This window comes from Neoarius graeffei, chromosome 5 (genome assembly GCF_027579695.1).
Source record: "Neoarius graeffei isolate fNeoGra1 chromosome 5, fNeoGra1.pri, whole genome shotgun sequence".
Lineage (NCBI taxonomy): Eukaryota > Metazoa > Chordata > Actinopteri > Siluriformes > Ariidae > Neoarius > Neoarius graeffei.
The window spans coordinates 33,385,009-33,398,010 of record NC_083573.1 but is presented as its reverse complement, the minus strand read 5'-3'; the positions used below and the strand labels follow the sequence as shown (position 1 = coordinate 33,398,010).

Here is a 13,002-nt window from a genome sequence, read left to right as displayed (position 1 = left end):
TGGACAGGCAGATTGGGGTGGCGCCAGCAGTAATGCAGGCGTTATACCGGTCTGTCATGGTGAAGAGGGAGCTGAGCCAGAAGGCAAAGCTTTCAATTTACCAGTCAGTCTACGTTCCAACCCTCACCTGTAGTCATGAGCTTTGGGTAGTGACCGAAAGGATGAGATTGCAGATACGGGCAGCTGAAATAAGCTTTCCCTGTAAGGTGGCTGGGCTCACCCTTAGAGATAGGGTGAAGAGCTCAGGACATCCGGAGGGATCTCGGAGTAGAGCCGCTGCTCCTTCATGTCAAAAGGAGTCAGCTGAGTTGGTTTGGGCATCTGGTTACGATGCCTCCTGGGCACATTCCCTTGGAGGTTTTCCAGGCATGTCCAACTGGGAGGAGACCTTGGGGTAGACCTAAAACACAGTTGGAGATATTTATATATCATCTGGCCTGGGAGTACCTTGGGATCCCCCAGGATAAACTGGAAAGCATTGCTGGGGAGAGGGATGCCTGGAATACCCTGCTGCCACCATGACCTGACTTTGAATAAGCAGAAGAAAATGGATGCTTAGTAGTATTGCAGAGTCAGGGTCCTTCCAGAACAGGTTGATTTATACAGACATCATGTGACACTGAACACAGGTGGATCTTAAAATCAACTAATTATGTGACTTATGAAGTGAATTGGTTGGACCAGCTCTTATTTAGGGGTTTCATACAAAAGGGGGTGAATACCTATGCATACCCCAGATTTCTGTTTTTTCATCTTATCGTCTGTCACACAATAAAACAACAATTTGCACCTTTAAAAGTGGTAGGCATGGTGTGTAAATCAAATGGTGCCAACCCTCCAAAAATCCATTTCAAGTCCAGCTTGTAATGTGACAAAACACCAAGTGGGGGGGATACTGTTGCAAGACACTGTACATTCAGATATTGATAATCCACCAGACTGCAGTGTTTAAGCTGAGGATGAATGTCCCTGGCCCTACTTCAGTAAAATGTTTCAATATGCTTGTGACAGCAAAGACTCATAAAATGAGGGGTCTTCTTTTTGCCTTCCTGGAAGGAATGAACTCCATCCGATTTAAAAAAGCATTCAGAGGTACATTTTGCTAATTTGCTCATTTTAACTGACTATTTTTAAACTTGTTTTCATTGCTTATGCCAAATTAGATGAGCATCGATTCCAGGAGCAAACACACACATTTACAGCCATTCAAATTATTGCTAATGGTAAATAATGGTCATTTACAGAATGTTTTACTTCTGTTTAATTAGTAAACTTTGTAACATTAGTTATGCATACATTCATGTGAAAAAAATAAGTACCGTACATCCCATGGAACTGCAGACAAGCAAACATTTCCTCTCTTTGATACAATGCCTTGAGATAAAGGTGACATACTCCAACAAATGACACACAAAATAGTCATTTTCTAGTCATAATTTAAATTAAAAAGTACATACACCCTTGGCTTCATATGCTAGTATTGCCCCTTTGAACAGAAAGAAGTTCTTGTAGGCATTTCATATAATTATCCACCAGACTCTGACATCGACTTGCTGAAATTTTTGACCACTCTTCCATGTGAAATTCCCTCAGTTGAAAGAGGTTTGAGGGTTTTCTTACATGTCCTGCCCTTTTGAAATCTCCCCACATTTCATTGAGGTTCAAATCCAGGCTTTGACAAGGCCATTCCATAACCCTCCATTTCTTCTTCCTGAGCCATTCCTTGTTGGATTTGCGAGCGTGCTGAGAATCATTATCTTGTTTAAAGATCCAGCTCTGGTTCAACTTCAACTTTTGAACACACTGCCTCACATTATCTTCAAGTACTCTTTGATAAGATTCAGAATTCATAATTGAAATCAATGAATACATGCTTCCCAGTCCCTGAGGCAGTGAAGCAGCCTCAAACCACAACATTTCCACCACCATGCTTCACATTTGGTGTCAGGTTCTTCTCTTGAAAAGCTGTCTTTGATCTGCGTCACGTTTGATTCGTCTGTCCAGAGCACGTTATTCCAAAAGGCCTGGTCTTTGCCTGGATGTTCATTGGCAAACTCTAGTCTTGCTTTAATGTTCCTTTTGGACAGCAAAGGCTTTTTTCTGGCACGCCTCCCATGCGGGTCAAATTTGTCCAATCTCTGTTTGTAGACGCATGCACTTTCACACCAAGAGTTGCAAGCATTACCTGCAGATCCAGTGATGAAATTTTGGGATTCTTGGAGACTTCTTTTAGCATCAAACGGTCTGCTCTTGGGCTGAGTTTGTTGCCAGTCCTGGACAAAATTGGCAGTTGTTTGAAATCTTCACCACTTGCAGATGATTTTTCTGACAGTGGAATTATTTATTTATAATAATTTACAGATCTTTTTAAATCTCTTGTCAGATTCATAGGCTTCCACAACCTTTTTTTCCTGGAGGTCCTTAGTGAGCTCTTTAGATCTTGGCATGACGACACCACACACTTCAATAGCAAAGTGAACACGAGACCCGAGATGTCAGGTTTAAACAAGACCGGTTCCACGTGCATGAAGGTCTAAATCAATGGCACCTATTCTGGAACACCCAAGTCTAATTTTACGGACTTGAAAGTGTGATAAATCGAAGGATGCACTTACTTTTTTTTGGACTGATTTTATTTCAATTATGAATGACTATAAAATGTCAATTTTACGCGTCATTTACTGAAGTATATCACCTTTATCTCTACACACTGTATCAAAGCGGGGGAAATGTTTGTGTATTTAAAGGTTTTGACTAGAAAGTTGAATTTTGGGCAAAATGTTCCATGACTATAGCTTTTGGAGTTTTGAGATGTTTCGCTGCTGCACACACCATGTATCCTGTGTGTTTTACCAAGATAAAAAGCTTGCCACATTTTACGATTCCGGAGCCTGCCGAAGCAAGCGAGCAACTATATCACGTGACCACCATGGGGCGTTTGACCTACTTTTAACCAAAACAAGTCAGCATGGGCAAACATGGCAGACTCCACTCTCTTACCAGCTAAAAAATAAAAGCCAGCGGAAAAGAAAAAGAAAAGCCTGCCCAGTGAGTACAACTGGAAGACAGAGCAAGGCTAGATGCCATGTCATCCTTCTGGACAGATAACTAAATCACTCTAGCTAGTGCTTAGCTATCTTAGCCTTAGAGTGCATGGGCTCGACTCCATGGTAGCAAATATGGAGTTATAACACCTCATGTTTTGATTTTACAGAGAAATAAACACAAAAACAGTAACAGAGAAAAGATATATTCATCTTTTGGGATCCATTTGCGAAGGTCAACCACAAATTACATATCTATGATTCAAAACTCTGAGGTCGATGTAGAGTCACGATGTCAATTAGTTAAAGCTCCTCGCGTTTGGCTGTTTTCATAAGGCTGTACTGTTTACCTCAAGAGGTACAAAAACGGCCCCAAAATGGAGAAAAGCGACCCTCAGCACATCAAAATGATCACATCTCGTCCGCATGACATTGTTCTTGCGAGAAATAGGAAAATGCCATGCACAATAAAAAATAAATTTAAAAACTCTGAAAATATCAGATGACTTTGCAGTCGGCACCTTTAAATATGTTGAGAAAAGTCTACAATTTTCATTGGAACGTACTCGTTTTTTCAAATGACTGACCAGCGAACCTGCAGAAACTGAGCGATGATTTGAGGAAAAATAAAATGAAAATGACTTCCTAACCACTTTAGATAAGTTACTTATCTAATCATCTTGACATGAAAACATGAACGTAACATCAGTTAAAACATTTACTATTTAATACTTGAGTAGATTTAAAAGTGGCAACTTTCTCACTTTTGAATATACTTACAGAATAAGTTTAAACACATTATTTTTAGTTCTACTAAAAATTGGTCAATACCTTTCCCACTGTGACTTTCATTGTACAGCCGAGTCCAAATCTATGTCCACTACCAAGACCATATTTCCCCTTTTCATCCACTATCTGTCTACAGTCGTTCAGACCTGACTCACTTCTAAAATCATAGCTCTTGACTTCTTGCATAATGTTTAAATAAAGCTTTGCTAGTTCCCTTGTGCTGGTCTCCTGAAAATGTAATGTTCTGAGTGACTCTATGAAAGTGAGAGAAAAGAGAAGCTGGTGAGGAAACGACAGTTTTAGCTGTTAAAACATAAGCGATAACAGGAACAGGAACTTCTCACATGTTCCACATCATCAAACGTAACTATAAATGGATAAATATATGTGAAGTGTTGTTCAATAATTTAAAAACAAAAAAATTGCTAGGCGTTAGTGCTAGTGGCAAACTGGTATAAGAATAATAAACTGTTATTGTTAAATAAATCAACAATAACTACATCACATTGGGCCATGTCATGCCAAGCACTGATTATTTTTCTACAACATAGCCATTGTGTTTTATTCCTTACGTGAAATACACGGCAGTAGTGCTGTAGTGGTCACAGTAAACCCAAGTTTATTTTTTATATGTATTCTTTTTTTTTTAGTATTCTTATACTCTCTCATACTGTATTATTCTGTGTATTGCTTGTCCTTTGTCATATGTTTGTACAGCTGTTGTAGCACTTTGCTCAAGAAAAATTTCCCCCACAAGGACAATAAAGTATATTTGATCAGGGCTCAACATTAACTTTTAAACCCACTTGCCCTGGGGGGCAAATTTCCACTTGTCCCCCCATATTATCACTTGCCCCTTTTTTTGCGAGTACTACTTTTTTTTCCTTCTTCTTTGGAAAACCATAGAATAGTTGTGAATTGCAACATAAAATGAAGATCACACATTGAGTTGAAGTTTGGTTATTGATTAAGTTTATTATTAAGTTTGGTTATTGATTACTTTTTACTTGTAACGGACAATAATTTTATCTAAAATAGTTTTTTCCTGCCTTATGGCCCTTTTCCACTACCCTTTTTCAGCTCACTTCAGCTCGCTTCAGCTCACTTCAGCCCGACACGGCTCGCGTTTCGACTACCAAAAACCAGCACGACTCAGCTCGCTTCAGCCCTGCTTAGCCCCTAAAACTCGCACCGTTTTGGAGTGGGGCTGAAGCGAGCCAAAGCGAGCCGAGTGAGGTTGGGGGCGTGAGCAGACACTCCCCTGTGCACTGATTGGTGAGGAGGAGTGTCCTCACATGCCCACACACGCCCCGCGAGCGCGCTGGGATCTGTAAACACCGCAAACCCGGAAGAAGAATTACGAATTACGAGAATTTCTGAAGCCTTATGCGCCTCGCCTCATCTATACGCTCTTGCCAGTATCTGTCCGCGTTGTCGGTGACAACAAGCCACAGCACCAAGACCAGCAACACTAACGACTCCATGTCCTCCATGTTTATTGTTTACTCTCCGGGTCGTGAGACTACCGCTTAAAAGCTCACTGATGTCACTGTTTGCGCTGCTTAACGACATCACCTGACGTCCACCCACTTTCGCTAACTCCACCCAATGTGTCCACCCACTTCCAGCCAGCACGGTTCAGCGCGGTTGTAGTCGAAATGCAACTCCAACAGCCCCGCTCAGCCCGACTCAGCACGGCACGGCTCAGCCCAACTGAGCCGCGTTTGTAGTGGAAAAGCGGCATTAGTCGATTTATTTCCATTTCACATGCATGCAGCTGTTGTAAAGTTCGGTGTGTTTGTGTAGAACTCTCTCAGACTGTAGGTTCATTACTCGATAATATAGAAATCCTAAAATAGAAATCTATAACAAAGTTTGTATGAAGAAAACAATAGGGTGCCCAGACTTTTGAACCATACTGTGTGAGAATATTTATATTTTGTTTTTGGGTTGTTTTTTTTTTGTTATATCATGGTGTAGTGGTTAGCGCTGTCGCCTCGCAACAAGAAGGTCCGGGTTCGAGCCCCGTGGCCGTCGAGGGTCTTTCTGTGTGGAGTTTGCATGTTCTCCGCGTGGGTTTCCTCCGGGTGCTCCGGTTTCCCCCACAGTCCAAAGACATGCAGGTTAGGTTAACTGGTGACTCTAAATTGAGCGTAGGTGTGAATGTGAGTGTGAATGGTTGTCTGTGTCTATGTGTCAGTCCTGTGATGACCTGGCGACTTGTCCAGGGTGTACCCCACCTTTCGCCCGTAGTCAGCTGGGATAGGCTCCAGCTTGCCTGCGACCCTGTAGAAGGATAAAGCGGCTAGAGATAATGAGATGAGATGCATGATGCAAATTGTAACAGGCGCATCAGCATCCGGCAACTTTTTCTTTTAAACACACTGGTGTCTAAGTGCAGTTGTGAGTTTGAGCTGTGTACGTGTACCTGTATCCCAGCTGACGTGTGTAATGCAGGCAGGCTCGGCGCACATGCGTGTTAAGATCGTGTGACTGGCAGACGAGTCCGCACTCGGGGCAGACGAGAGGGTGGAGCTTCTGGTGGAGTCGCTGGTGTGCAGCAGCACTGCAGGCATTCCACTGAGGCATAGGAGGAGAGCACTGCATACAGCACTACACACAGGTTAGAAAAAGCATCATAAATCACCCACTCATAAGGATACCGGGCATGCCATGCGCACATTAAAGTAAACATCTTGTCTGCTTTTAAACTTCATGGCATCAGCAATATGCTCACAGTAATGGTTTTACTCACTGTGTCTATTCCCCCGGGGTCCGATTCCTGGAAGTGTGCAGCTAGCTTTTCTTTTGAGCCAAATGAATTCTTACACTCTGGGCACCTGTGAACACAAGTAGCAGATGCTACTGGGCCATGAGACATACTGGAAAAAGAAATTTAAATAATAGGCACACATAATAGGTGCTCTTTAAGCAATTCCTTAGTGCTGAAATTTGTTTATTTGCACATTTACGATCCCAGCTCCTTTCAGAAGAACAGGATAAACTATCATTTTATTTCAGGTCTAAATGCACAATAAATTATTATACTGAAATAATGAATACAACCGTCCAGCCAATTTAGGAACAAAATCGTTTTATTGCACTTAAATCAGCAGAAAAACAACCTTTTCTTTCACAGTGCATGTATATATTATATTTTATATTATATACCTTTGTATCTTTACATGGATAAGTCTTTGAAACAAAAGACAACTGTGCAAAGTCATACTACCCAAGTGGATCTTTTAAATTCTAGATATAAATAAAATTAGAAATAACATAAGCCACCATATTATACAGGGAGCTCTTGAGTTCATGCAGCAGAATCCTTTTTTTTTTTTTTTTTTAAACTCGCTTTAATTAAGCTCACTGAAATATCTGAGACTTCATTTATCAAGGAAGCCAAAACATTCATTCCAGGTCATTGTGCTGTGTTATTACCAATTATCAAAGGACCCAGGCAAGGAAGGGGAGGCCAGCAGAGATGGAGAAAGCATACCTGCAAATATGTTCAATGAAAAAGCAGAGAAATTAGTTTAAAAAAAAAAAACACCCATGTATATTTAATATCTGAGATTTTTTTTTTTTTTTTAAAGAGAAATAACACTTATTTTTCCCCAACTGGTCACCTGCCAATTCTCACAGACAAGCTAACACTATCATATGACAGATACCAGGCTACCAAATGCTCCCACCGAGATATGCAATCAGCCATCTGCATCTTTTCAAACTGCTGCTCATGCTGCATCACACACTTAGAAGAAAGCGCTGGGGGCGTCGTGGCTCAGGTGGATAAGGCGCCATACCATAAATCCAGGGACCTGGGTTCGATTCCGGCCCGAGGTCATTTCCCGATCCCTCCCCGTCTCTCTCCTGTTCATTTCCTGTCTCTACACTGTCCTATCCAATAAAAAAGGTGAAAAAAGCCCCCCCAAAAAAATCTATCTTTAGAAAGTGCTATCTACCTCCTTATGCATACATGAGCTCACAGATACAGTACCAGTCATTGGCTGATGTCACTGGCATCACAATCTCCTGATAAGAAGAAACACTTTTTCCTTCTTCCCTTAGAAACTTAAGTTATATGAGAATAAGATAAAAATATAGGATGCAATTAATATATTTTATTTATTATATAAAAGTGTGGGCGGCACGGTGGTGTAGTGGTTAGCGCTGTCGCCTCACAGCAAGAAGGTCCTGGGTTCGAGCCCCGGGGCCGGCGAGGGCCTTTCTGTGTGGAGTTTGCATGTTCTCCCCGTGTCCGCGTGGGTTTCCTCCGGGTGCTCCGGTTTCCCCCACAGTCCAAAGACATGCAGGTTAGGTTAACTGGTGACTCTAAATTGAGCGTAGGTGTGAATGTGAGTGTGAATGGTTGTCTGTGTCTATGTGTCAGCCCTGTGATGACCTGGCGACTTGTCCAGGGTGTACCCCGCCTTTCACCCGTAGTCAGCTGGGATAGGCTCCAGCTTGCCTGCGACCCTGTAGAAGGATAAAGCGGCTAGAGATAATGAGATGAGATGAGATATAAAAGTGTTATTCCACGAAATCGAGTTGTACATAAGCTGATGAGGCACATAGCACCAAGTTGGCTGTAAGTCATGTACGACGAGATTGAGTAGAATAACTTTTATTCTACCCACATTCACTGGATTTTGAGAAATGGAGCTTTTTTTTTTGCGAATTCAATAAATAAAAACTTTATACAAAACATCTGACCAAATCATTTCCACTTAAGCCTAGGTCACAACCGGCCGTACGTGCTCCTACGGCCGGTCTATGTGCAAAAAACGCACGGAGGGCACGCGTGAAACGCACGGAGGGCGCGCGCGTGCTGATTTTCGAGCCGTAGACTGGCCGCAGAGGTTCTTCGTCATGTCAAACAACCTCTACGGGCGCTTACGTTTTTTTCAGGTTGCAAGACAAACTTACAGCCAACGTGCGTCTTTCTCCATGAACAAAAAAAAAAACGCAGCAATTTGGGAAACGCCAAAAATCGCACAGCCAAAAAAAAAAAAAAAAAAAATCGTACGTCCGGTTGTGACCTAGGCTTTAGAATGTAAACAAACCGGCAACATGACAGTAGCAATTTTTAAAAACGCTATAATAATAAACGAATTTGTTTTTTAAAAATGACGTGTTCTCTTACCATCAAATACTTTTATTCCATATTTTGCTGCTTTTTTTATATTTTTGGGGGTTTTGTTTTCGAGGAGAGTTTTGATTTCGTCCGTGGTTGGTTCAGCAACACATACTGCCATTTTGTTTTACTCTACTCACAGTACATGAGCCGATATCCTAGTAGGAGCCAATCAGAGCGCGCGACTGCTCATATCCAGTGAATGTGGATGGAATAAATGATGCCATTCAACATCCGTTTGACACGAGTACCTGCTTAGGCTACACTTTCCCATGTGCATTTTGACAAAGCATGAAAGTAAGCATTTTATTTGCTCGTGATACGTGGTAAACCATCCTACTCACTTACCTATGGGTACAGTATCCTGTTGGCCAATCATCTGTTCCACACTGACCGGTCTCATGACAAGGTGTGAGCACTGCATGACCAGTCCTTTCTCCTTGTGCTCACGAGCATGCAAAAGCAGGCTGCACTTGTTAAAGAAGGCCAGTCGCTTCACGCAGAGGTTACACGTCACCTCGATGCGCAAGGAGCGCCGGTCATAGTGCCGTGCCAGGCTGCGCTCCAAAGCAAATGCATCCCCACACTCCAGGCAGCGGTAACCTGAAGCAGGCATGCCAAGACCCCACTCAGGACGAGGCAGGATGGAGAGGTCCGGCTGGTAGCTGGGCAGCAGGTTCTTATTGTTGAGGATCTTGTTGAAAGCCTCCACCAGACTCGACTGGCTGCGGGAGATCACAGCTCCAGGACTGTTTACGATGGATGCCGGCTTAGTGGAAGGTACAGCAACTGTTTTCTGACCAATCGAGCAAATATTGATGGCAGACGAGGATGAAGATGAAACAGATGGTGAAGCTGATGTCTTTGTGACACTTGAGGCCACTTTCTGCGCCTTGCTGGCTGCAAATAGCATGGCTGAGCTGGCATCCTGTAAGGTCGACACTGGAAGTATTGTAGCCTTTGAGTTCTGAGGCTGGCCCGACATGGCTTCTGCAGGTCTCTTAGGCCTGCTGACCCCCTTACGACTTCCTATTGGAATTTTAGACCCATTGGGGCCCTTGGAGGTGGCTCCTGCAGCTCCTTTAGCAGCCACTCTGGTCACGGTGCGTGTGATGTTGCCTGTGGGGGTTTTAACTGTCTTGATTCGAACTTTAAGAGGTCTGGAAGGTATTGCAGAAGAATCCGATTTGCTTTCAACAGATGCTACCGAGACAAGGACTGATGGTGGTTCTTGTTCTACCATGTTTTCTTTCTCAGCTTTGTCACTGTCGCATTTACTGGGCTCCTGTCCATTCCTTGCATTCTCCATAGGCTCCTCCTTTTCAGGAACCTCCAAGGTTTTGGCTTGTACAGGTTCTTTTTCTCCGAGCTCTTGTGCAGGGGTTGATGATAAGCTTTTCCACTGTGGGCATGCTGGCATTTCCTGCTCAGGGCTCTCGGGAGAGTCCCTTTCCTCAATAATGTGTCCTGGGTATACCTCTGGTATGGATGGGTGTGTCTTTTCGGGGATGCTGTTGGTCCGTGGGGGTGTTTGATGAGACGCCAAAGGAGTTGGGTGTGGAGAAACAGAGTTGATCTCTCCAGTTTGAGCATTACTTATAGGCAAAGACGGAGAGGAAGGAGGAGGAGGCTGAAGATCACCTGATGACTCATGTCGGCTTGGAAACCTGAGAGGCGAAGACATCTGTACATCTGGACTCTCTTGAATCATGAGCGGAGGGCTTCCAAGGTCTGGTTCCGATTCTTCGTCTTCAGACAAAGCTTGATTAATCTCGGTCCTTGAGCTGCTGTTTCCAGGCTGAGTTTGAGAAGCGAAGGCAGATGCAGGATGTTCTGCTTCATCTTCGTTAACTTTGGACGGTGGCAGGCTGATGAAATTTGTGCAAGAGATGGAAGAAGCGGACGCGGGTAAGGGCATGTGAGGTGAAAAGTTGGCAGAGTGGTTGGAAGGACCGTCACCCTGGCTGCTCTCATCACCTTCCCTGGCTATTTTAGGAGAACAAGGGGACCATAGATGGCCTTTCGGTTGCGTTTGTGATTGACTAGAAAGCAGGGAATGTTCCATAACTCCCGAAACAGCCTTGAATCCGTTGTGGATGAGCGGGTCCATTGGCATCAAGCCGTGCGCAACCTGGGGAGACATCTGGCCCCCAGTTCGACACCTCTCAGCTTCATCCAGAACATCGCTTACTTGCCTCGCCATGCTTTCTTCCTCCTCGTCATCATCTCTCCTGCTTTCGTATACATCAGCGCATACGTTGTTCTTTACTATAACGCTAACTACAGAGGGGTCATGAGACGTTTCACGGGTTTCTGACGGTCCGACGGGCCTTGGATTCGAGCCGCCACTTCTCTCTTTGGTTCCACTGCCAGCCGATTCACTGTGATTCGTATCAGGATCCCCTGACTCGGACTGAATTGCTTCTTTCGCATCAATATCTGGAATATCAAACGCTGCCAACAGGTCGTCAAAATCTGGAGTCTTCATGTCACCCATTCCTGTCTGACCAACAGATACCTACAGATGGAAAACAAGTAATAACAGTTCAGCTACTACTATAAGCAAGAAAAAATGGTATGCATGGAGCATTTTGGTGTGGCGTTTGCCACAGGAATAAGGCTCGGCTTGCTTTATCTACAAGTAAAGTTTAAACATTAACTCAGAAACTGAAGTGAAGTGTCGTCCGAGGAACTGTCCACACAATGCTAACTTGTTAGCTAGTTCCTTTAACGTCACTTAAGTACAAACTAACGTTCATTCCACAGCACAACCGCTTTATCAGCCTCTCTACTTGTCATAACTGTACATACAAGTGACTTAAGCACCATGTCGGCTACATTAGCTTGTATCGAGCTTCTAACTTTGACAGGTTTGCTCAAACAGATGCTTTGCTGCTAGCTCAAGAGCTGACGTTGGCTAAATCGCAAACGGCTTCCTAGTACACGTAGTGTACTATACGTAGCCTGTAAAACGCACGACTTCGAACCCTATTCAGTGCACCTATCTAGTGAACACGGGACTGTTTAGGATTCAGCCTTTCACTGCTAGGCAGACTGCAGAGTAAAGGCGTCACTAAGAGCTTAGCTATGAAACCAAGCTGAGGGTTTATTAAATATCAGGCTGTCCGACTTTAAACAAACATTTCACCTGAAAATCGATCGTGCAACCGGTTAAACTAACTAGAGCTAAATTGCCCGCCTAGCTAATGTTAGCTTAATCGGCTAAGTTAGCTTTCCCGATTGGTACAGTGAAGTTGAAACCATGACAGAGTGAGAGATAGCGATACCCTCCCTGTGCTATACGTTGACGAGGTTTGGATTTTACACGGTAATCGGTACGGGTGAAATGTCAGTGCTGTAAGGGCGTTAAATGTCTTGTGTGAGCTGCGGTTTGAAAAGACCAGAAAGTTTGGTTTGAACTTTACCTGCTCGAGCTGTGCCTGACTGTTCCTGGCTTCTGGGAGCCAGGGCGGCGCATAACAACCGCGTCATCAGCGAGCAGGCGCGAGCTTTCTTTCACCCGAACATGTCCAGCGCTCACAGCAAAACAGCCAGGGAGGAACAATTTGAAAATAATCCATCCAAAACTTCGCTTTGGTTTAGTTTATTGAGGTTCGGCACAAAACGATAAATAATTAAAACCAGGCAAAACAAACCTCGCCCGGCCGGTAACACTTATGATGAATATGAAGGAAGATATCGCGAAAAACCGATTTTGACCTTTTTAGTGACCTTGATTTTGACCTTGTGTGTGAACATACTTACTAATAAACATAATTCTGAGTCTGATTCTCATTCTGTGTCCGAAATCGCTCACTTGTTCACTACTCCCTATACAGGGAATTACTATATAGAGGACTATTGGTGCATTATGCTGCGTTCATGTGCTATGGGAAGATGATATTTTCCAGTTGGGAAGTGGTATTTACCAGTGTGTTGTGTTCACATGCTTTAGTTGTTGTTGACAAATTAAAGATGGTGGACCAGATTCAGAATCAGGCCTGTTATTTGGCTAAAACAATTATAGATTGC

General features: G+C 43.5%; 1 protein-coding gene across 3 annotated transcripts in view; it reads right to left on the bottom strand.

Annotated features, from left to right (window-relative positions):
* znf687a (zinc finger protein 687a) overlaps nt 1–12,443 on the bottom strand; it is a 42,803-nt gene extending 30,360 nt beyond the window's left edge. For all 3 annotated transcript variants that reach the window (XM_060921585.1, XM_060921586.1, XM_060921583.1), the window contains exons 1-5: nt 12,396–12,443; nt 9,319–11,488; nt 7,275–7,332; nt 6,589–6,673; nt 6,262–6,446 (exon numbers count right to left, since the gene is read on the bottom strand). In XM_060921585.1, coding sequence (XP_060777568.1) covers nt 6,262–6,446; nt 6,589–6,673; nt 7,275–7,332; nt 9,319–11,467 — 2,477 coding nt within the window. In that variant the 5' untranslated portion in view covers nt 11,468–11,488; nt 12,396–12,443. The remainder of the gene's footprint in view (nt 1–6,261; nt 6,447–6,588; nt 6,674–7,274; nt 7,333–9,318; nt 11,489–12,395) is intronic.
* Between the last annotated feature and the right edge of the window lie 559 nt (nt 12,444–13,002).